The sequence below is a fragment of the Pinus tabuliformis genome, chromosome 7 (genome assembly GCF_031772625.1).
Source record: "Pinus tabuliformis cultivar Carrire ecotype Pingquan chromosome 7, CPIR1, whole genome shotgun sequence".
Lineage (NCBI taxonomy): Eukaryota > Viridiplantae > Streptophyta > Pinopsida > Pinales > Pinaceae > Pinus > Pinus tabuliformis.
Genome location: NC_142293.1, coordinates 520,695,641 through 520,721,917, shown reverse-complemented (window position 1 = coordinate 520,721,917; position 26,277 = coordinate 520,695,641). Strand labels below are relative to the sequence as shown.

Sequence of the window (26,277 nt, the reverse complement as noted above, 5' to 3'; positions counted from 1 at the left end):
GATGTGAAGACAAGCGTTGAAGATTTGAAGACAGATTTGACAAAGTTTCTACAAGAAATGCTTACTAATGGTGAAAGGTTAGTAAAGGAAACTCATGATGAGAACAAAAGAAATGTTAATCATGATTTCATAGACTCTAATATTGGATCAAAGACCCACCATATTCCAAAAATCGATATGAGGAAGTTTGATGGCAAGGATCCCACAACATGGATATTACAGATGGAGCAATTTTTCGATCTCAATAATATGCAAAACACACAAAAGGTACGTATTGCAACTTTATATTTGAAACCAAATTAGTTTGTATGGTATCAATGGCTTTGCTCTCGTAAACAAATTATCACTTGGACAATTTTTACGGAATAATTAACAACAAATTATGAGGATACAAAAAGCAACACATTTTTAAGCCAATTGATAAGTCTCAAATAGAACGGTTCAATAATGGAGCACATTGAGGAGTTCCAAAAATTGAACATAAGGGCAAAAAATATTCCAGAGCATAGGATTGATGTGTTCATAGGGACTTCAAAGGATAATATCCAACATGATGTTCGCCTTTGGGAACCTGATTCATTAGAGAAGGTATTCAGGTTAGCAAGAAAAATGGAAAGGAAAATTATGGCAACCAGGAAGCATACCACTCACAACTATAAAAATGGAAGTGTTGTTGCCCCTAGTCTTCCACAACCTATAAGGTTGACACCACAACAATTGGAAGAAAAAATAGCAAAAGGGCTTTGTTACAGTTGTGATAGCAAATACACTAAAAGTCATAAGTGTGCTAAGAAGAAATTATTCTACATAGATTGTGAAGAGGAAGAAGAAAAGGAGGAGGAAAAGTCAAAAGAAGAGGATATACACCACGAACAAAGCTTAGATAAAGAAGAAATGAATCCAACCATATCTTGTAATGCATTAGCTGGAATTACCACTCTCAAACTATCAAGATAGAAGGACAAATCATGAAGAAAAAGGTAATAGTGTTGATTGATTCAGGAAGTACCCACAATTTTATTCATTGTAAGGTAGCAAAAGAATTGAATTGCTTCCTATATCCAGCACCAGAGTGTCAAGTGATGGTTGCAAATGGAGGAACGATAAATTTCTCTGGAAAGTGCCATAATATCAAGCTATCCATGGGAGAATATGTATTAACTAGCCCAATGCTTTCCATTCCAATGGGAGGTGTTGATGTTGTACTAGGAGTCCAATGGCTACAATCCTTGGGTGCAATAGCTTTTAATTTTCAAGAACTTTTCATGAAATTCTCTGCGGAAGGAAAGGAAGTTGAATTAAGGGGTAGTGTAGGGAAACCGGGAAAGATAATCAGCTCTAACGGTATGACAAAGCTTCTAAAAAAGGAACAAAGAGGTGTAATTGCACAATTATGTTCGCTCGATGTTTCCACATCGGAATCATCTATTTCTCCAGATCTCCAAAAAGTTTTGGACAATCATTCCAAGGTATTCGAGACTCCCAAAGGTCTCCCACCTATTCGTGATCATGATCATGCTATTCATCTGATTCCAGGAAGTGTTCCTCCAAATATCAGGCCATACAGATATCCCTATGCCCAAAAGAGTGAAATTGAACGTATGGTTGCAGAAATGCTAGAGGCTAGTATAATTCAACTTAGTCAAAGTTCTTTCTCTGCTCCAGTAGTATTGGTGCACAAGAAGGATGGATCATGGCGCATGTGTCTGGATTATAGGGAGCTCAACAGGCTCACTATTAAAGATAAGTTTCTCGTTCCTGTCATTGATGAATTACTGGATGAATTGCATGGATCAATTTACTTCACCAAGTTGGATCTTCGTTCAGGATATCATCAAATCAGAATGAACACTGAAGAAATTCCGAAAACAACATTTAGAACTCATGAGGGTCATTATGAATTTTTGGTCATGCCTTTTGGCCTTGTCAATGCACCTTCTACATTTCAAGGTTTGATGAATGCCATTTTCAAACCCACCCTTAGAAAATTTGTGTTAATATTTTTTGATGATATATTAATCTACAGCAAGTATTGGAAGAATCATGTTGAATATGTTGATAGGGTGCTACAACTATTGGAGGAGAAACAATTATATGCAAAAAGATCCAAATGTTTCTTTGGAGTACAAGAGGTGGAATATCTGGGTCATATTGTATCTTATGAAGGAGTTAAGGTAGTCCCTAGCAAAATTAAAGCCATTAAGGAATGGAAAATCCCCACGTCCATAAAGCATTTGCAAGGATTTCTTGGGTTGACAGGGTATTATCGCAAGTTTGTTAAGAATTATGGGAGAATAACAGCACCTCTAACAACTGAAGAAATTCCGAAAACAACATTTAGAACTCATGAGGGTCATTATGAATTTTTGGTCATGCCTTTTGGCCTTGTCAATGCACCTTCTACATTTCAAGGTTTGATGAATGCCATTTTCAAACCCACCCTTAGAAAATTTGTGTTAATATTTTTTGATGATATATTAATCTACAGCAAGTCTTGGAAGAATCATGTTGAATATGTTGATAGGGTGCTACAACTATTGGAGGAGAAACAATTATATGCAAAAAGATCCAAATGTTTCTTTGGAGTACAAGAGGTGGAATATCTGGGTCATATTGTATCTTATGAAGGAGTTAAGGTAGTCCCTAGCAAAATTAAAGCCATTAAGGAATGGAAAATCCCCACGTCCATAAAGCATTTGCAAGGATTTCTTGGGTTGACAGGGTATTATCGCAAGTTTGTTAAGAATTATGGGAGAATAACAGCACCTCTAACAACATTATTGAAGAAAGATGCATTTTCATGGACTCCAGAAGAAACAAAGGCCTTCGAACATCTTAAAGAGGCAATGTGCCAAGCACTGGTCTTAGCTACACCGGACTTCACAAAAACCTTTATTGTGGAATGTGATGCTTCAGGAAATGGAATCGGTGCTATTTTAGTGCAAGATGAAAGACCCATTTCTTTTGAATGTCGTCCAATCAAGGGAAAGTTTTTACACAAAGCTATTTATGAGAAGGAAATGTTGGCAATACTACATGCACTTAAAAAATGGCGACCCTACCTAATGGGAAGACACTTCAAGGTAAAAACGGATCATGATAGCCTTAAATACTTTTTAGAACAAAGATTATCCTCTGAAGAGCAACAAAAGTGGGTCACAAAGATGTTGGGTTATGAATTTGAAATCATTTAGAAAAAAGGGAAGCAAAATGTGGTGGCAGATGCACTCTCAAGAAAGGATGAGGATGTGGAAGCATTGTGGTGCACCATTTCTATTATCCAACCAGATTGGATTAACGAAGCAAGGGAGGAATGGAAGAATGATGAAGAAGTGTGGGCACTTATTTGAAAGTTACAACAAGATTCCAGTACATCTGATACATTTAGTTTGAAAAATGAGTCGTTATGGTACAAAGATCGCTTATACCTCTGTATAAGAATTCCCAACTCAAACAAAAGATTCTTATGGAATTGCACACTTCTCCCTTAGGAGGGCACTCAGGATTTTTAAAAACCTACCACAGGGTTAAGAAGGAATTTTTTTGGGATGGCCTTAAATTGGATATTCAAAAGTTTGTGGTAGAATGTTTGGTTTGCCAACAAAATAAAGTTGAAACAATTAAGATCCCAGGTTTATTACAACCTTTATCCATTCCAAGCCAACATTGGGAGGAGGTTTCAATGGATTTTATCACAGGTTTACCCAAGTCTGAGGGAAAGAGTGTCATCATGGTGGTAGTTGACAGACTTACCAAGTATGCACACTTTTGTGCATTATCACATCCATTTAAAGCCAGTACAGTTTCTACTGCATTTATGGAAACAATTCAAAAGCTACATGGAAACCCAAAGATTATTGTAAGTGACAGAGATCCCATTTTCACTGGAAATTTTTGGACAAAATTATTTTCTTGTCTTGGGACTCAGTTAGCTCATAGCTCATCTTATCATCCTCAATCTGATGGGCAAACTGAGATAGTAAACAAATGTTTGGAAGGATATCTTCGTTGCTTTGTATCTGATAAACAGACACAATGGGTCAAATGGTTGCCTCTGGCTGAATGGTGGTATAACACCTCCTTCCATACTGCAACAAAAATGACCCCATTTATGGAACTTTATGGATATCATCCACCATCCATCACATCATATTTAAGAGAAAATTCTAAGGTTCAAGCAGTGGAACATCACATCGAGCATCAGCAACAAGTTCTCCAACTCTTAAAGGATAACCTTACCTTGGCGTAGAATAGAATGAAACAACACGTAGATCAACATCGCAATGAAAGAAGTTTTGATGTAGGTGATTGGGTATTCCTACGGCTACAACCATATAAACAAATGTCCCTCAAGCAAGCTAAGAAGGATAATAAATTATCACCAAAGTATTATGGTCCGTACAAGGTGTTGCAAAAGATTGGTACTATGGCATACAAATTGGAGCTTCCTGCAGCTTCTCGAGTGCACTCACTTTTCCATGTTTCATGTTTAAAGAAGGTTATAGGCGACAAGCTCCCAGTTCAAACAATATTGCCAGAACTTGATGAGGAAGGAAAAATTATATTGGAACCAGAAGCAGTCACAGAAACAAGAAGTCGACAGCTACGAAATCGATCAATTTCAGAGTACCTAATCAAGTGAAAGAACTTATCTGCTGAAGATTCCACATGGGAGGATGAGAATTTTATACAGAAGCATCCAGAACTACTCAAGCGTTGAGGAAAACACTTTTTTGAATGAGAGGGGCATGTTAGGTCCCTATAATACTAGTGATCACCCCATTACTATTGTAGTTGTATCCCTTATTAATATTGTTGTGCCCCTATTGTCCCCATATTGTTATTACTGTGCCCCATAGAATCCCTCTATTGTTATTTTTGTGGCTTTATATTATTATTGTTAGGTCGGCTGAGTTATATTGTGACTCCTTAGACTCGTTTATATAGAAAGGAGGTTTTGTCATTTGAATCATCCAAGAATTGTTCATTTGTGTAATGTAAAGGAGGTTGCCCCCTCGAAGAGGCTGAATTCTAAGGCGTTCAACTATCTTTTCTATCTTTTTGTGATCTGGTTTTATAACAATAAGTGTGTCGAGAAGAAATTATTTTACATAGATTGTGAAGAGGAGGAAGAAAATGAACAAGAAATGTCAAAAGAAGAGGATATACATCAGGTAAAAACCCTAGAAAAAGAAGAAATGAATCCGACCATATCTTGTAATGCATTCGCTGGAATTACCACTTCTCAAACTATCAAGATATAAGGGCATATCAAAAAGAAAAAGGTAATAGTGTTGATTGATTCGGGAAGTACCCATAATTTTATTCATTATAAGATAGCCAAAGAATTGAATTGCTTCCTATATCTAGCACCAGAGTGTCAAGTGATGGTTGCAAGTGAAGGAACCATAAATTGCTCTGGAAAGTGCCATAATATCAAGCTATTCATGGGAGAATATGTATTGAATAGCCCAATTCTTTCCATTCCAATGGGTGGTGCTGATGTTGTACTAGGAGTCCAATGGATACAATCCTTGGGTTCAATAACTTTTAATTTTCAAGAACTTTTCATGAAATTCTCTTTAGAAGGAAAGGAAATTGAATTAAGGGGTATCACAGGGAAACCGAGAAAGATAATCAACTCTAATGGAATGACAAAGCTTCTAAAGAAAGAACAACGAGGCATAATTGCACAATTATGTTCACTAGAGATTCCCACATTGAAATCATCCATTTCTCCAGATCTCCAAAAAGTCTTGGACAACCATTCCAAGGTATTTGAGACTCCTAAAGGCCTCCCACCTATTCGTGATCATGATCATGCTATCAATTTGATTCCAGGAAGTGTTTCTCCAAACATCAGGCCTTACAAATATCCCTATGTCCATAAGAGTGAAATTGAACGTATGGTTACAGAAATGCTAGAGGCTGGTATAATTCAACCTAGTCAAAGTTCTTTCTCTGCTCCAGTAGTATTGGCTCACAAGAAGGATGGATCATGGCGCATGTGTCCAGATTATAGGGAGCTCAACAAGCTCACTATTAAAGATAAATTTCCCATTCCTGTCGTTGATGAATTATTGGATGAAATGCATGGATCAATTTACTTCACCAAGTTGGATCTTCGTTTAGGATATCATCAAATCAGAATGAAGACTGAAGACATTCCAAAAACAACATTTAGAACTCATGAGGGTCATTATGAATTTTTGGTCATGCCTTTTGGCCTTACTAATGCACCTTCTACATTTCAAGGTTTGATGAATTCCATTTTCAAACCCTTCCTTAGAAAATTTGTGTTAGTATTTTTTGATGATATACTAATCTACAACAAGTCTTGGAAGGATCATGTCCAACATGTTGACATGGTGCTCAAACTATTGGAGGAGAAACAATTATATGCAAAAATGTCCAAATGTTTCTTTGGAGTACAAGAGGTGGAATATTTGGGTCATATTGTATCTCATGAAGGTGTTAAGGTAGACCCTAACAAAATTAAAACCATTAAGGAATGGAAAATCCCCACATCCATAAAGCATCTACGAGGATTTCTCGGGTTGACAGGGTATTATCGCAAGTTTGTTAGGAATTATGGGAGAATAGCAACACCTCTAACAACATTATTGAAGAAAGATGCATTCTCATGGACTCCAAAAGCAACGAAGGCCTTTGAACATCTTAAAGAGGCAATGTGGCAAGCACCAATCTTAGCTACACCGGACTTCACAAAAACCTTTATTGTGGAATGTGATGCCTCAGGAAATGGAATTGACGCTATTTTAATGCAAGAACAAAGACCCATTGCTTTCGAAAGTCATCCAATCAGAGGAAAGTATTTACACAAAGCTATTTATGAGAAGGAAATGCTGGCAATACTACATGCACTTAAGAAATGGCGACCCAACCTAATTGGAAGACACTTCAAGGTAAAAATAGATAATGATAGTCTTAAATACTTTTTGGAACAAAGATTATCTTCAGAAGAGCAGCAAAAATGGGTCACAAAGATGTTGGGCTATGACTTTGAAATCATCTACAAAACAGGGAAGAAAAATGTTGTGGTAGATGCACTCTCAAGAAAAGATGAGGATGTGGAAGCATTTCTTTGTGCCATTTCTATTATCCAACCAGATTGGATAAACGAAGAAAGGGATGAATGGAAGAATGACGAGGAAGTGGGGGAACTCATTCAAAAGATACAACAAGATCCTAGTACATATGATACATTTAGTTGGAAAAATGATTCGTTATGGTACAAGGATCGGTTATACCTATGTAAGAATTCCCAACTCAAACAAAATATTCTTAGGGAATTGCACACCTCTCCCTTAGGAGGGCACTCAGGATTTCTAAAAACCTACCACAGGGTTAAGAAGGATTTTTTTGGGATGGCCTAAAATCGGATATTCAAAAGTGGTGGAATGTTTGGTTTGCCAACAAAATAAAGTTGAAACAATTAAGACCTGGGGACATTACAACCCTTATCCATTCCAAGCCAATGTTGGGAGGAGGTTTCAATGGATTTTATCACAGGATTACCCAAGTCCGAAGGAAAAAGTGTTATCATGGTGGTAGTTGACAGACTTACCTAGTATGCACTTTTGTGCATTATCTCATCCATTTAAAGCGAGTAAAATTTCTACTGCATTTATGGAAACAATTCAAAAGCTACATGGAAACCCAAAGATTATTGTAAGCGACAGAGATCCCATTTTCACTGGAAATTTTTGGACAGAATTATTTTCTTGTCTTGGGACTCAGTTAGCTCATAGCTCATCTTATCATCCTCAATCTGATGGGCAAACTGAGATAGTAAACAAATGTTTGGAAGGATATCTTCGTTGCTTTGTATCTGATAAACAGACACAATGGGTCAAATGGTTGCCTCTGGCTGAATGGTGGTATAACACCTCCTTCCATACTGCAACAAAAATGACCCCATTTATGGCACTTTATGGATATCATCCACCATCCATCACATCATATTTAAGAGAAAATTCTAAGGTTCAAGCAGTGGAAGATCACATCGAGCATCAACAACAAGTTCTCCAACTCTTAAAGGATAACCTTACCTTGGCGCAGAATAGAATGAAACAACAGATCAACATCGCAGCAAAAGAAGTTTTGATGTAGGTGATTGGGTATTCCTATGGCTACAACCATATAAACAAATGTCCCTCAAGCAAGCTAAGAAGGATAATAAATTATCACTAAAGTATTATGGTCCGTACAAGGTGTTGCAAAAGATAGGTACTATGGCATACAAATTGGAACTTCCTGCAGCTTCCTGAGTGCACCCAGTTTTCCATGTTTCTGAAGATTATAGGTGACAAGATTCCAGTTCAAACAATATTTCCAGAACTTGATGTGGAAGGAAAAATCATCTTGGAACCTGAAGCAGTCAAAGAAACAAGAACTCTACAGCTATGAAATCGATCAATTTCAGAGTATCTCATAAAGTGGAAGAACTTACCCATTGAAGATTCCACATGGGAGGATGAGAATTTTATACGGAAGCACCCATAACTACTCAAGCGTTGAAGACAACACTTTTTTGAAGGAGAGGGGCATGTTAGGTCCCTATAATACTAGTGATTCCTCTATTACTATTGTCATTGTATCCCTTATTGTTATTGTTGTGCCCCTGTTGTCCCCATATTGTTATTATTGTGCCCCATAGAATCCCACTATTGTTATGTTTGTGGCTTTATATTATTATTGTTAGGTTGGCCTGGTTATAATGTGACCCCTTAGATTCCTATATATAGAAAGGAGGTTTTGTCATTTGTATTATCGAAGAATTGTTCATTTGTGTAATGTAAAGGAGGTTTCCCCTCGAAGAGGCTGAATTCTAAGGCGTTGATCTATCTTTTTGTCTTTTTGTGAGCTGGTTTCCTAACACTTTGTCATGACTAGGAGTAGACATTGGCTGAGAGGGTTTGGGACCCTTCTTTTTCTTGTCATTTTGAGGATGTTGCTACTTGAGATGCTTGGATTTATCCTTCTATTGGGCCATTAAATATTATTTAGATGCACCTACAATGTTGATCACTCCAAGATGAAAGAGCTTATCTTTCTCTCTAATCAAACAATCACAAAAATATTCAAGAAAGGGTGGTTTATAAGAAACCACTAGAATTCTTTGGTTAAATGAAAAGTAGATACAAAAACATAATCTACACTACCAAGCTTAGTGAGAATGGCATATACACATTGATCATTCTTCATTTTTATTTTATTTTCTACAAGTAAAAGTATGAGTATCTAAACTTAGACAAATGATCTTCATTGTAAGGAAAATAACTAGGATTTAAAGAAAGTAATTGGATTGGATTTCAAGCTAGTGGGCTTGCTCATTGTGCTTATCAAATACAACTTCTATCTCTATTGAAGCTTCAATAGGTTCATCAATTCCTTGAAGGTGAAAATGTAAATCATTAGAGATAGACATTTCAGTTAATTGATGTGCTTAAATTATGATTAGAGTTGCCTTGGCATAAATTGAGGATAAATCGTAAACGATTAAATACATTGTTGTAGAAGGAATTTAGTAGAATATGCAAATAATAATTATAAAATTATAGAGAAGCTTCAAGCATGATATATTTGTTATAAAGCTATCAACATTATTTTCTTTCTAACAAATTCTCTCTTTTGGACCATCAAAAATATCAAAAATATTGTTAATAAGTTGATTTTATTAATATGTTTTAGTAGGTGACTCATGATGTTACATAAATATGGTTTTGATATTTTTAAAGAAAGTGAAACTGTATGTGGGACCATCTCCTTTATCTGAGATAGAAAATAGAGAGAACTAAAAAAACATGAGAAAAAGACTTTACTGCTACAAGCATGTTCCATGTACAAGGATTTCCCAGAGATCTAGAGGATGTGCTCCATTTTTTTCCTAATGGATAGGCTTCTAGTGCACTTGGGATGGACTTATATACATGGATTGGACATGATATGGAATAGATAGATTTGGATTGGACTTACCAACTTGGAATGACTTATAAGCATTGAGTGAACTTGAATAGGTTTATTTATGGTGTCTTATATAAAAATGGAATGGGCATAATATTGAGAGTTTGTGTCCAACTAACAAACATAGAGAATTTGATGGTGCAAGAGCATTCAGAGGTGTGGAAGGATACTTGTATGTGATAAATACATCACAAAAATTATTATTTGTTGGATTTTTGGCCAATTTTTTTCGATATTCAAAATTTGTGAATAAATGTGAGTAATGTTAGAAAGAAACTCACAAATTTTAAGTATACTACTTTTCACGCATTGAATCCCATCTCGCCAAGGAATACTTTTCAACACTTGTTATTGTACTATATTAGTGCATTTGGTGTACCTAAGATGGCACAATATAAACATTTCCTTTGTGCAACAAACATCTTTACAAAGTGAAAAAAGGAAAGAAGTGTATAAAAGGACACAAATTTAGTGATAATTAAATTTTGGTTGAGTTTGTATTTTGTGGTTTGGATGATTGATACACATCACATAAAATAGGGGAAATGATTTCATCACAAACTTGATTAAAAAAATGATTAATATATTCAATGTGATGCATCATAAAAGAATCTTGTATTACCTTAGGATAAATGGAAAAGAAGAAAACTCTCAAAGGAATGGGAGGTAACATTGCCAACGATATATGACTTGAAGATAAGAGACTAGGTATATAGGCTTTATGATACCCTTTTGGATTATTAGATAACATGAACGTATTATATAGTTCATACGCTATTCAATTTTCATTTAGAAATCATACCAATAAAATGTTAGACTCATATCTTAGGATTATGATGGACTAAAGATAGATAAAATAAAAAATGATAAGGAATGGGTGGTAAGAGATTGGGAGATTAAAAGAGGAAAGGTTATAACATGTGAATTGTAGTAGCTAACGGAAAAATATATCATAATAAGGAAACATGGAAATAGATTCAAGGTTTACAGTTTAGGGTGGTAAAACAAGTTTTATTGTGTGATATATGGAAAATGAAAATATGACAAAGCTAAATTATGAGTAGCTTATATTATAAAAATTAAATAAATTGTATGAGGTTGGGTTAATTGATCTAGATAAAATGTAATAGTTTTCAAACCATAGATGGGTGAATGTCTCTTGGTTGAGGTTATTACATGCCTAAGGGTAATATCAGGTTAAGGTGAGAAGATAAAATTGAGAAATGCCCATCCCCATCAATGGAACAAAAATATCAATCCTAAGAACAATAATAGTTGAATGGAAGCCAAGTAACCACTAAGTGTGCATAAGTTTATGATTCTAAGTTGGATTGCAAGCACTAAGTATATTATATAGAGGGAACATTTAGAAAGGATCTAGGAAGGACACCAATGGGGACAATCTAGGGTGGACAAGAATGTTCCAAATGATGAAAAATAGGAATAATAAAGGATGATGATGTACATGGGTTTAATAAAAGAAATTCTAGGTAGGAAGTAGGAATGAATGAGATAGCTAGACCAAAATTTTCAAAGGAAAAGGTCATCTAGAAAAAGATAGGAATATAAATTAAATAGGATCCAAGTTATATAGGGAAAGTGGTCAAGGATAAGAAGAATATATGTGAAACATCATGAGGTGAGAGGGAATTAATTGAGGTAACAGGGCTTTGAAATTCCTAAAGGAGAAACATTTAGCAAAAACATTGCATGAAATGAGATAAGAATACCAAATTCAATTTTTAATTAGAGTTAGAGAGGATAGGGACATGGGTGTTAAGAATATTGAGGTGAGGAAAGAAAGGGAGGACAAGGTGGGACATGTGGTATTACATAAGACAAGTCAACAAGGACATTGAAAAAATATAGATGGTCTTAAAGGATTGTAATAAGAAGATAATGGGGTAATAGAATGAATGAAAACTCTGGAAATAGTATGGAATACATACATGATATGAAAAGAGAAAGGTTGCAATGAATCTAGGTCTATTATATTTTTAATAGAATATGTCCTAAGGACTCTCAATGTATACAAAGGTAGGAAGAAAGGTTGTAGACAACATGGGTATAACATAGATTAAGAGAAGACTAAAGATAATGAATTTAGGTAAAACAATTATAATTGTCACAAAAACCTAAGTGGCAAAAAAATAATGAAGGACTTCTAATTACATTACATGGGATAGTGTTGTTATGAGGCTATTGAGTGCTTTAAAGTTAGATGAATGTTGTATATTTTTTAATTAGTGATTGAGTATGCCCTAGTTTGATGTAGCATTGATCACATTAAAGTTACAATAAATGGTTTTGTTACGATTTTGTTGGTACTATTAGACCCATTTCCATTGCAGCTATTCCAAGTGGTCATGGGATGGAGTGTTATCCTCCCCACATGTGCTATATTTGTGCAATGATATGTTGAGCTCATAATGAGTATATTGTTGTAATGGCTTTGATCCATATAGTTAACTTAGCCTTATGTCTTGAATAATTTAGTATTTACATCCTAAAAATGAGAGGAAAAGCCTAGGGTTTTCTTTGAGTGTATTGTTAAAAATAAATATTAAACTCATTAGCAATATTAAGAATAAGGTAAAATGTGTGAATAATTAATATGAGTTATGCTTCATGGTTAGGATATGGTTTTAATAGTGATTAAGGAAAGGCCTGTTTGAAGGCATGAGGTAGAGTGAGAAACATTATAAATGTTAGATATGTTACCATATGTTGAAGAACTAATTAAATATGTTAATGATTGGTGTGGACTTTTAGTGTATGCAAGTTTCAATTCATTATTGGGTTAGTCCATTGTACACATGGTCGTACATATGTAATGTTTAGTTAGAAATTAATGGATTATATAAAATTTAGAGCGAATTTTTATTCCAATAGTACATTTCCTACTATAAATATATTTATACATCATGAATGATAATATGTTGTTTTTTGTTATATTTTTTTATATTGCTAAGTTTTAATTAGAGAATATATTGGTGGTTATTTCAATTTTGAATAATAAACTAAGTATGGTTATAGTTTAAAAAATTATTATTATTATTATTATTATTATTTTCACTAAGAAATATACTAATATTGAAATGATGTTTTTAATATTATTATGTTTCAAAGAATACCAATTAAGAAAAAATAAATTTAAAAAGAAAAAATTTCTTAAATATTTATAGAAATCTGTTTAACCTATTAAAATGTAATGTTACATACTGTTTAAAATTTAATGCTGCATAATGTTATAATTTGTATATATTTGTAAAAAAATTTAATAATAAAAAACATTAATTTTATAATAAATAAATAAATAATTTAATTTTAATACAAACCTTTCCTATAAAATTTAATGAAAAAATATTTTTTATAAAAAAATATTTTGAATAAGTTACAACTAACAAAAAAAGCATTACAATTTATTACAAGATTCTAAAAACTAATAGCTAATTATCATAAAAGTTATTAATTGTAAAAGTTATATGTAAATAAAACAAATTTAACAAAGTTAGGAAAGAAAAGCTTAGGAGATCCAAAAAAACTTAACTATATACAAATAAAACTATTTTAACAAAATTAGGAAAAATGTATTCTAAAAACTAAGAACTAAATAATAACATAATGACTATATAAGGTTAAATAATGATACATATTAAAAGTAAATAAATACACGAAGTTAACTTTTTAACTCTTTGTATTGACTAATTGTAAATATAAGCATAACATAAATTTAATATGCTTATGTTGAGTTAACCTATCTTTATTATTTAAAAATCTACATTTTAGATTAAAATGTTATTTATGTGATTTAATATAATAAAAAAATAAAAAATATTTATATTAAAAAATACTGGAATAAAATTCACTTATAAAAATTACACTTACTGCAAATGCTCCAACCGCTATAATTGCAAGCCCCATTCCGAAAGTGGTTTTATTTAAACCTTTCCCACCAATCACTGCCACATAAAACATTAATATATATTTTAAAATTTCATGTCATCTTAGAACCAAAATAAAACATGTACTAAACCATTATGGAAATTTATCAAATTCCACTTTTTAATTATTATAATAAATATTTCTTACCACAAAAGATGAATCATTAAATTTATTTTTATGGAAGAATTATAATGCAACAACATGTAAGTCTTAGTCTTAACAATTTGATTGGATTAGAAATTAAGGAAGATTATAAATAATGTTTCTATTCATTTATTAAAAAGGGTTTTATTAATGTATTTTTTTATGATATTTAATTAATTGGTTTAGATGGTGGGAAATCAGGAAAAAGATAGGAACGTTATATATTCCTAAAATGATTCATTTAAAATATTAAATAGATTAATTTATTTAATTATAATAAAATAAAGTTATTATATTTTAATTAAATAATAGACCTGGAAATACTTATATAATATATGATATTAAGGATTGATAAGTGTTTAGAGGTTGGGTGGGAAAGTAATAATGTGGAATTTTGAAAGTTATAAGTGAATTGTTTGATTTAAAGTTATAGGAAAATGATACATAATATTGAGTTTTTTTTAAATTTTTTTCTAAATTATAAGATGGATTTTTTGCAACCAAGTGCAAGTAATGATAAGAATATGTTGGCTAAGGCCCTCAAAATCGACCGCCTAAAGGAACGACCTTCTCTAGTCAATAGGATGCTCCCCTTCAGGTGATTTATATATCTCAACAACTTCTCGAATGAATACAGATAGATGCACCTAAAACACTCTATAGATTCGTTAAAAATTAGAGGTTGGGAGGATATGCAATGAAGTTAGGATATTAATTGATGTTCTCAAATAAAGTCCAAGAACCAAATTGGGGTTGGAAGGTGTTACCAAAACTAATGGCACGAAAAGGACTTACATATCTATGTAGTTAGAAATCAAGAATAAAACTTTGACATATAAATAATTTAAAGGAAAAGTCATCAAATACTAAGAATATGAATATTACTTACTAAGGATCAACATTTATTACTTAATATAAATAGAAGATATACAAGTTAATGTTAATGATAATGTAGATTTACCATAATAAGCGAACAAACCAGAATTGAAAGAAGAAACAATTTTTGTTATATATAATTATTTTAATAATATAGTTAGAGAAAAACTTATAAATGTTTAATGAAAAATATATAATTTATTTTTAGATTTATTTTTTCTATAGGTAAGATTATACTCAAGAAAAAGAGGGCAAAGAGACTTTAAATTATAGGATAATGGGGCCAAGAATTCGGTATTATATATATATATATTTTTTGTGACTAGGGTGAGTATAGGCCAAGGCCAATTTATTTATTAAATGAAAGAAGATCCATTAACCTATGGTAGGATATTATGACCAATATTATATATGTATGTTTCAAAAACATACAATTAAATTTAAAATAAATTTATAATCTAAGAACAAACAACTAGATTTAATTATTCATAGATGTTTGATAAAAAATACCTCATTTATTTTTAATATGTTTCAAATATATATATATGAGTAAGATTACACTTAAGAAAAAGAGGATAAAGATACATTATAAGATGATGGGGCTAAATAAGGTTCTCTAAAATTTAGCATGGCAAGTAATATTTAGTATATTTCAAAAACTCACAATGTTAAATTTCATATAGATTTAAGAGTTGAGAAAAAACAAGATAAAGGTTTCAAAAATTATTTGAAAATATATAACCATAATTTAGTAATGTAAGTAATATTAAATATATTTCAAAAACTCACCACGCTAGTTTTAAAATAAATTTAAAAGTAGAGACAAACCATTATATTTAGATAATAGTTTTAAAAATTATTTGAAAATATATGATGTTAAAAAATGCTAAAAATATTAAAATATATCTAGATTCCAATTTGATTATAAATTAGAAAAAACTAACGATATAATTGAATTATATGACTTATAAGCTTGTTTTTATATATATATATATATATATATATATATATATATATATATATATAATATTTCATATATATATATATATATATTTATATATTTAATTAGTAACAATAATAAAAATTTACATTTATATGATAGTGCTAATAGTATATAGAAAAAAATGTAAATTTTAAGTTATTGCTGTTATTATATTGTTAGCCATTTTTATTAAATTATGTTCTCTAATGGAATGTTTGTTGCACCTTGTTTGTTTGTTTCTCTGGTTAGATGATTATTAGAAACTTTCTCTTTGTCTATTTTTATTAGTGTTATGTCGAAACTCTTTGGCCTTTACACTCATTGGTAACATTGATGTTTTGAGCAATTTCTCAATTTTGAATACCAAATCCTCATCGATTCTAGTCTTTAATGTTGGAGTGTATCATTATAACATCCCAGGATAGCTCCATATATATAGGTTTTTTAGTGGTGGAGAGAGAAACATTTATCCCTTGCATAAGAGGCACAAAGGGAGTGTGCACTCGCATGTGCGTGCATGCACGTGCGCGCACACACACACACACCTACATCCTTTGGACACAATGATGAGAGGGGCATTTTGGCTCTATAAAGGCTTGGGTATTATGCTAGTGATGAGTAAATTATTAAGGGAAGATGGAATTACTGACCTTTATAGTGGATTTTTAATGGTACTCATGGGAGCAACAATATGGTTTTCTATATACTTTGACATAAACATATTTTCCAAAGCTTTTCCCATCTTTCAAACTAGGTTGCTTGAAATCTCATCTTCAGCCATTCCTTTGGCATTAGGGGAATTACACAATATGGTCTCATCCAACATCATCGTACCCATTGAATTAATACTCAATATTATCTAAGTAGGCCTAATTTTATCCAATTTTGGCAAGTGTTATTAAAAATGAAAGAGTATGAGAACATCTAGGTTTTGTACATTTGGTATTTCACCCTAATTTTCATAATTGTTGACATGCTGCACTTTTCTTTTTTTCCAATACTTGAATATTGCGTTGAGAAAAATGAATGAATCCCATTTGGAGCCATTTCTGAGCATCTATTATGTGCATCTGTGAAATATTTTTTTGTTGTTTCTTTTGAGTATCTCTTGACTTTAAATCATACTACCACTCTTCACTTTGCCTTTTCTTGTGGATTTTTTTTAGTTCAAATTATGTGAAACCTTATCTTTTACTTGTTCTATTATCCCTCTCTGATTCTCAATCACACAAATCTAAATTTCTGATAAAAGTATGATATTCTAATACTTCCCCTTACATTTGCACATATTGAATGGAATACAATTATGAATCTACACAACCACAACATCAAAATATTACCTGGACATATTGCTTTTTTAAAACTTATATTATAATGTTCATAAATACATTGTTGTGAGCATCAACAATATTTATTTATTTTTTACTTATAATCATGGTCATCTTTTGCTTTATAGTATTCGACAAGATTCAATGAAGACCCTCTAAATCATAGTCTTCTTGAATATGTTGCACCTATGAATAACTAATGCGATAATGTTTAGAAAGTTGTATATGGGTGTTTAGTTAGTTTGGCATAACATTAGATGTATTTAGGTAATAACTTTTTTCAATTTTTTTAGTAAGTCATTCTTTAATTTGACATATAAAATTTAAAAAACCATACATTCTTTGATTTCATTTTTTGTTTGTTTGTTTGTTAAGCTTGGCAGGTCCTCTTTTTTCCATTCATTTATAAGCAAATTTACACCACATAGATTGGCTAGGTGGCCTCAACTTGCCTATTGGGAAACCAAGTCTGTTGGCTACCTATCCGCATTGTATGCCATCCAAAAAAAGAAAAGTTTCAGTCTTTCTATCCAAGCTATATATGTCTTTGTTTCATGACCATACTCTAGATTTCTACCTATACATATTCTTGCATAACGAAAAGTAAAAGCTATCCGCATATAAAACAAAATTAAACAAGGGAGATTATCTAGTCATTCTGTTCCTCCGAGGCCGATTCCACTAGCGCATGGTCTTTGACATTTGATCTAGGCATCTCGGACAGTTCCAAGATACATGGGATGTGTCTCTCAATTCTGCCCAACCTGATATCCTGCTTGTGGAGTTGAAACTGAACTTTTTGGAATTCCTGTTTGTAGCTCGGCATACCTTGGACAGAAATGACCATGCCCACTGAGATCTACTCAATAGACTTGCCTAAAAGGCTTTTCATCAACCAATAAAGGTATAAGGTCTGCTTAAATTGCGTTATCCTGCCTCTAGTGGTACTAGGGTCCGGGACTAGGGTCCTCTAGTCATCCATGTCCTCCTCTGTCTCGCCGCACTGCATAGCTTCCTCTTCCCATTCCTCTAAAATTTTCCGAATGTCTTCATCAGTGCCCTTGCGATATGCCTCGATAACTTCACTGATAAGATTTTCCATCGATTTTCTCCCCCTGCGAGACACAGACGTGCTCGGCTCCTTTTTATTTCTGGGCATCTGTTAGGTCCCTATAATACTAGTGATTACCCCATCACTATTGTAGTTGTATCCCTTATTAACATTGTTGTGCCTCTATTGTCCCCATATTTTTATTATTGTGCCCCATAGAATCCCTCTATTGTTATTTTTGTGGCTTTATATTATTATTGTTAGGTCGGCTGGGTTATACTGTGACTCCTTAGACTCCTATATATAGAAAGGAGGTTTTGTCATTTGAATCATCAAAGAATCATTCATTTGTGTAATGTAAAGGAGGATTCCCCCTCGAAGAGGCTGAATTCTAAAGTTTTGATCTATCTTTTCTATCTTTTGTGAGCTGGTTTCATAACATTTGGTATCAGAGCTTTGGATTTTAGGGTTTTGCTACTCCAAATAGGTCATCGTGGCATTTTCGCTATAACTTTTCTTCTGCGACGTTTCAGAAGCGAAAAAAAACCCATTTGAGATGAAATCGCATTGAACCCCGGGTCCGAATTTTAGAGCTTTTCATGCTATATTTGCGGAGATATGAACTGAGGAAGTTGGTATTTTTGCAGACTCTTGAATTACATTCCAAACAGGGGACCTGGGGAAAATCGTCATAACTTTCTGAGAATTGGATTGAAATTTTGTAAGATGGTACAGAAAGAAGACGGATTGTAGTTTCTTGTATAGATTTTTTGGAGCCAAAGGTCGAAACAGGGACACGTGGCACATCGTACAAGTTCGCTCTTCTGAACTAGTCTATAATCAGGTCACTGTGGGAGATTTGGCATAACTCTTCCTTGGATAATCCAATTGCGATCAGACTGGTGGCATTGGAAAGAGGACACAGAGGGCTACTATAGGTCGTAATTTCAAAACTAGATGATTAGAAATTACAGAGATACATCAGAGGCAATATCGAGCTCCTACAAAGTGAAAAAAGGTGTGTATATTTTTTAAATTTTTGTTTAAGCTTGGTTTGAAAAATTATTTTGAAGGAATTCAAAGGGCATAGTAGAGCATTATTATTGGTAACTAATGCCCCGAGGAAGGAAAATGCAAACACCTAGTAAGCAACCTGAAAGTTCTAGCATGATTGATGAAGAAGATGAAGAAATGCTACATGATATATCAAAATTACAAGACCAAATGCAACAAATTTCACTCTCACAAAAGCTAACAGAAGCTAAGATAAATGGCGTGGAATCTAAGATAAAGGGCGTGGAAGCTAAGATTGATGATTTGAAGATATATTTGAAGACAGATTTGACAAATTTTCTACAAGAAATACTCAATAATGGTGAAAGGGTAGTAAAGGAAACTCATGATGCCAACAAAAGAAATGTTAATCATGATTTCATAAACTCTAATGTTGGATTGAAGACCCACCATATTCCAAAAATCGATATGAGGAAGTGTTCCCACCTATTCGTGATCATGATCATGCTATTAATCTGATTCCAGGAAGTGTTCCTCCAAACATAAGGCCGTACAGATATCCCTATGCCCAAAAGAGTGAAATTGAACGTATGGTTGCAAAAATGCTAGAGGCTGGTATAATTCAACCCAATCAAAGTTCTTTCTCTGCTCCAGTAGTATTGGTGCACAAGAAGGATGGATCATGGTGCATGTGTCCGGATTATAGGGAGCTCAACAAGCTCACTATTAAAGATAAATTTCCCATTCCTGTCATTGATGAATTATTGGATGAATTGCATGGATCAATTTACTTCACCAAGTTGGATCTTCATTCAGGACATCATCAAATTAGAATGAAGACTGAAGACATTCCGAAAACAACGTTTAGAACTCATGAGGGTCATTATGAATTTTTGGTCATGCCTTTTGGCCTTACCAATGCACCTTCTACATTTCAAGGTTTGATGAATTCCATTTTCAAACCCTTCCTTATAAAATTTGTGTTAATATTTTTTGATGATATACTAATCTACTGCAAGTCTTGGAAGGATCATGTTGAACATGTTGACAGGGTGCTACAACTATTGGAGGAGAAACAATTATATGTAAAAAGATCCAAATGTTTCTTTGGAGTACAAGAGGTGGAATATTTGGGTCATATTGTATCTCATGAAGGAGTTAAGGTAGACCCTAGCAAAATTAAAGCCATTAAGGAATGGAAAATCCCCACATCCATAAAGCATCTGCGAGGATTTCTCGAGTTGACAAGGTATTATCGCAAGTTTGTTAAGAATTATGGGAGAATAGTAGCACCTCTAGCAACATTATTGAAGAAAGATATTTTTCATGGACTCCAGAAGCAACAAAGGCCTTCGAACATCTTAAAGAGGCAATGTGCCAAGCACCGGTCTTAGCTACAACGGACTTCACAAAAACATTTATTGTGGAGTGTGATGCTTCAGGAAATGGAATTGGTGCTGTTTTAATGCAAGATGAAAGACCCATTACTTTTGAAAGTCGTCCAATCAAGGGAAAGTTTTTACACAAAGCTATTTATGAGAAGGAAATGTTGACAATGTTACATGCACTTAAGAAATGGCGACCCTACCTAATGGGAAGACACTTCAAGGTAAAAACGGATCATGATAGTCTTAAATACTTTTTAGAACAAAGATTATCCTCTGAAGAGAAACAAAAGTGGGTCACAAAGATGTTGGGTTATGACTTTGAAATCATCTACAAAAAAGGGAAGAAAAATGTGGTGGCAGATGCACTTTCAAGAAAGGATGAGGATGTGGAAGCATTGTTGTGTGCCATTTCTATTATCCAACCATATTGGATAAACGAAGCAAGGAAGGAATGGAAGAATGATGAAAAATTGTGCGCACTTCTTCATCATTCTTCCATTCCTTCCTTGCAACGAGATTCCAGTACATCTGATACATTTAGTTGGAAAAATGATTCGTTATGGTACAAAGATCGCTTATACCTCTGTAAGAATTCCCAACTCAAACAAAAGATTCATATGGAATTGCACACTTCTCCCTTAGGAGGGCACTCGGGATTTTTAAAAACTTACCACAGGGTTAAGAAGGAATTTTTTTGGGATGGCCTTAAATCGGATATTCAAAAGTTTGTGGCGGAATGTTTGGTTTGCCAACAAAATAAAGTTGAAACAATTAAGACCCCGGGTCTATTACAACCTTTATCCATTCCAAGCCAACATTGGAGGAGGTTTCAATGGATTTTATCATAGGTTTACCCAAGTCTGAGGGAAAGAGTGTCATAATGGTGGTAGTTGACAGACTTACCAAGTATGCACAATTTTGTGCATTATCACATCCATTTAAAGCTAATACAGTTTCTACTGCATTTATGGAAACAATTCAAAAGCTACATGGAAACCCAAAGATTATTGTAAGTGACAGAGATCCCATTTTCACTGGAAATTTTTGGACATAATTATTTTCTTGTCTCGATACTCAGTTAGCTCATAGCTCATCTTATCATCCTCAATCTGATGGGAAAATTGAGATAGTAAACAAATGTTTGGAAGGATATCTTCGTTGCTTTGTATCTGATAAATAGATACAATGGGTCAAATGGTTGCCTCTGGCTGAATGGTGGTATAACACTTCCTTCCATACAACAACAAAAATGGCCCCATTTATGGCACTTTATGGATATCAGCCACCATCCATCACATCATATTTAAGAGAAAATTCTAAGGTTCAAGCAGTAGAACATCACATCAAGCATCAACAACAAGTCCTCCAACTCTTAAAGGATAACCTCGTGTTGGCGCAGAATAGAATGAAACAACAGGCAGATCAACATCGCAGCGAAAGAAGTTTTGATGTAGGTGATTGGGTATTCCTGCGGCTACAACTATATAAACAAATGTCCCTCAAGCAAGCTAAGAAGGATAATAAATTATCACCAAAGTATTATGGTTCGTACAAGGTGTTGCAAAAGATTGGTACTATGGCATACAAATTGGGGCTTCCTGCAGCTTCTCAAGTGCACCTAGTTTTCCATGTTTCATGTTTAAAGAAGTTTATAGGTGACAAGCTCCCAGTTCAAACAATATTTCCAAAACTTGACGAGGAAGGAAAAATTATATTGGAACCGGAAGCAGTCACAGAAACAAGAACTTGACAACTACGAAATCGATCAATTTTGGAGTATCTCATCAAGTGGAAGAACTTATCCGCTGAAGATTCCACATGGGAGGATGAGAATTTTATACAGAAGCATCCAGAACTATTCAAGCGTTGAGGACAACACTTTTTTGAAGGAGAGGGGCATGTTAGGTCCCTATAATACTAGTGATTACCCCATTACTATTGTAGTTATATTCCTTATTAACATTGTTGTGCCCCTATTGTCCCCATATTTTTATTACTGTGCCCCATAGAATCCCTCTATTGTTATTTTTGTGGCTTTATATTATTATTGTTAGGTTGGCTGGGTTATATTGTGACTCCTTAGACTCCTATATATAGAAAGGAGGTTTTGTCATTTGAATCATCAAAGAATCATTCATTTGTGTAATGTAAAGGAGGTTTCCCCCTCGAAGAGGCTGAATTCTAAGGCGTTGATCTATCTTTTCTATCTTTTTGTGAGCTGGTTTCATAACAACACCTGGGCCCGTCTTCCATAGCCACGACTTTTCGCAAGTCGAGCCATGGTGGAGATGCCCATAACTTGTTCAGAGCAACAATTCGTTAACCAAAAACAATTCAATATGATATGGCAATGCTCTCGTCCCTGAGTTGAATTACCAGTGCTAATCACCCCACCTTGCTCCTCCCCTTTCCCTTTGGTATTAATACTAGGGCCTTCATGGTCACAGGCCCATTCCCCAGGAGGGGCTAACCTCCATCCACTAGTAATACGCCCTCATCGCCACACCCATCTCCTCACGACCTTGGGCAAGTCATCTTCCCCTTGCCAAGACCAAGCTAGTGAGCTCTGCCACTTACCAATGTTAGGCCAACCATGATTTGTAGATCCTTTCCCCTCTGCCCAAGATACAAGCGCATATAATTTGGCATTTTCTTGCCCGTCCTCCCACCCGAGAGTCCTAGCAATTCCCTCTCCCCAATAGTTGCTATCTATTTCCCAATAGTTGCATTGGCATCGACAACAGGGGACCTCTCCTAGGCAACAACTTAACTGACACCCGCTCCCCTCAGCACCTGGCTCACAACCTCTACCCGCATGACCCCTGTCGATATCCTCGCTCAACCCTTGGCCCTCAGTTCCCAGGATCCCCATGCAAGACAACATAAGTTCGAAACAGAGGAAGATTGAAGCAATCCCCGACAGTGGCAGAGCATAGACGTAGAACCAAGTCAACACAACCAAGTGCCAGCCCCAATTCCACCAACAATTCTCAACTTCCCAATTAACATTCCTAATTTTCCCCCGCTCCCACCAGCAGAAACCCAACCAGGTCAACATTGCAATGGAAGAGATGAGACAAAAAACATACCCGTGGAAACTTGCTGGCTGTCTACGAGCTTGAGGCTGAGAATGTCATCACTCGACCCTTCCAGAGCTCCAGCTCCCCCGTCCGTGAACAAACAAAACAACATCTCCCACCTGTCTACCCTTTCCTCTGTTAAAACCTGCTCCTTCACCACCTTCGCTACCACCTTTTGTTAAGTTTAGGTATGTTCTATGCGTGAGCAATTTATTTAAATTTTCGCAGTTAGCAATCACATCAGCATTACGATAAACTGCAGATAGAACACAAATATAATACGCAGAAGACAAGCCAAGACAAGAGGACATAAGATATGGCGCAAGCCAGGGACAAACCCCACAATGTGTGGGGAAACCCTTTGATCAAATATTCTTTTATCTTCAAAGATCAGCAGAGAGAGAGATAGAGTACAATTACAACAGAAGTTAACACCTTGACTTATCTAGATCTAGCATAGATTATTTCCTATAACAATAATGCATGAGATCAGTTGAAGACATTCTGCTTCAACTGATTCTCCTAGATGATGGCTTCTATTCATTTCGTTCATTTGTTGCACCTTACCGTGTAGCACCAACACGCTACATCCTGCATCATCATGCTGCTCATGATCTTCATGCTGCCCATTCATCATGTTGCACTGCACCCAAATATCACTGAGTTGATCTCAACATCATGTATCTGCACCTATCTGATGTGTATTCAATGACTGGTTTACTGCTCTCATTGATATACAGAGATTTCTATTATGACAGTCATTTCATTATGTCAACAAGGTCTCCAATGAGGTCTACAACATGATGACTATATCTAATATCCTTATCAATACTGCGACAATGATTATTAGATTGTAGTAGCTTTGGTACTGCTTTCCGTTATAAATAGGCATGTGATCTATAGAATAGATCCATGACATGGTCATCCTTATACCAGGTATTGTATAGGAGTACCACGACAGCATATTGTCATACCTTATCCATGTAATACCAAGACTGTCATACCAAGGGCTATGTCTCCATGTAGTTCAAACCTTACTGCAGTTACTCCATTCGAGATCTATACTTCTTCGTTCATCCGAGCATGGATTAATAGGTAGAATATCGATCAGATATGCATCCATATCATACTTATGAGTTCTAGTCATGAATGCACCTCATACCCTAACCAAGGTGCAGTCAGATCCTGCTTCTCCATGCGAGATCTAGCTTTCTGCGTTCTAGACTGCGGCTCCACTGCTGCTTCATTCCCTTAACAGTATGATTATTATAGTGGACAGAGTTTCGACATTTATCTTGTAACTATTCTTCAAAATATCAGAAGTATCCGAGTTCGTATGACTGTCTCCGTGACTGCACATAGGTTTTCACTGCGGCTTCATTAACTGAGTACCACACATAACGTTATCATGTTGTGCGTATATATATTGCCTTTATGAAATAGGTTTTCACTGCGGCTTCATTAACTGAGTACAGCGCATAACGTTATCATGCTCTGCGTATATATATTGCCTTTATGAAATACGTTTTCACTGCGGCTTCATTAACTAAGTACAGCGCATAACGTTATCATGTTGTGCGTATATATATTGCCTTTATGAAAGTGTATGGACTGCGTCTTCATTCCAGCGTATGATCTCTACCATACTGTGCGTATATATATATATATATATATATATATATATATATATAGCCTTCAATACAGCGTATGGACTGCGTCTTCATTCCAGCATATAATCTCTACCATATTGTGCGTATATATATATATATATATATATATATATATATATATATATAGCCTTCATTCCAGCGTATGGACTGCTTCTTTATTCCAGTTTATAGATCTATATTATATGACTCTGATCCTTTGCTTCATTACGTTGGCTTCATAGCTGCGTATAGATCCATATTAGCTGTGTTGTATGTCTGCGTGTAGAGTATAGGGCATGTTGTGCATGTAACAGGTTTGCTGCGTATATAGCTAGGGCATCATCCACGTATAAGCATGTTACTCTTGGTGTCTAACTCCTTCTCCAAAAACCCAAGATGTGGAGAGGAGGAGATCACTCAAGAATACATATTCAAATGACATCAAATACTCATCTATTTATACTAAAACGAGGATGATGAATAGACACGTCGGTTGGGCTTCTAGAGCCTACATAAGAGCTGGTCGGCTTGAAAATAATTACATAAACAAAATAAATTCATATCTCCATAAATACTTATCGGAATCGGATGATCTTTGGATCAATCCTACACCTCTCGACGAGAGGGATCCAATGAAAATATTAGCTGCCATAAATAAGCCGACCCACATGGAGTTTGGCCCTAGTTTCCAATTTAACACTCCCTCTCAACTAGGGAGAACTCCATCCATTGACCCATAAGTCTGACTGTACTATCTCTGCCATTAGTGCCCTACACTATTCTACCCAACTCTGCTCAACTATGCTCTGCTCAGCTCTGCTGGCTCTGCTAGT

At 34.5% G+C, this 26,277-nt stretch overlaps 1 protein-coding gene across 1 annotated transcript in view; it reads right to left on the bottom strand.

Annotated features, from left to right (window-relative positions):
• The window catches only part of LOC149248349 (lipid phosphate phosphatase epsilon 2, chloroplastic-like), a 65,256-nt gene that overhangs the window by 13,089 nt on the left and 25,890 nt on the right, over window positions 1–26,277 (bottom strand). Inside the window, exon 3 of the mRNA XM_089456032.1 lies at window positions 13,876–13,949. Within this exon, the coding sequence (XP_089312158.1) occupies window positions 13,876–13,949 (74 nt within the window). The remainder of the gene's footprint in view (window positions 1–13,875; window positions 13,950–26,277) is intronic.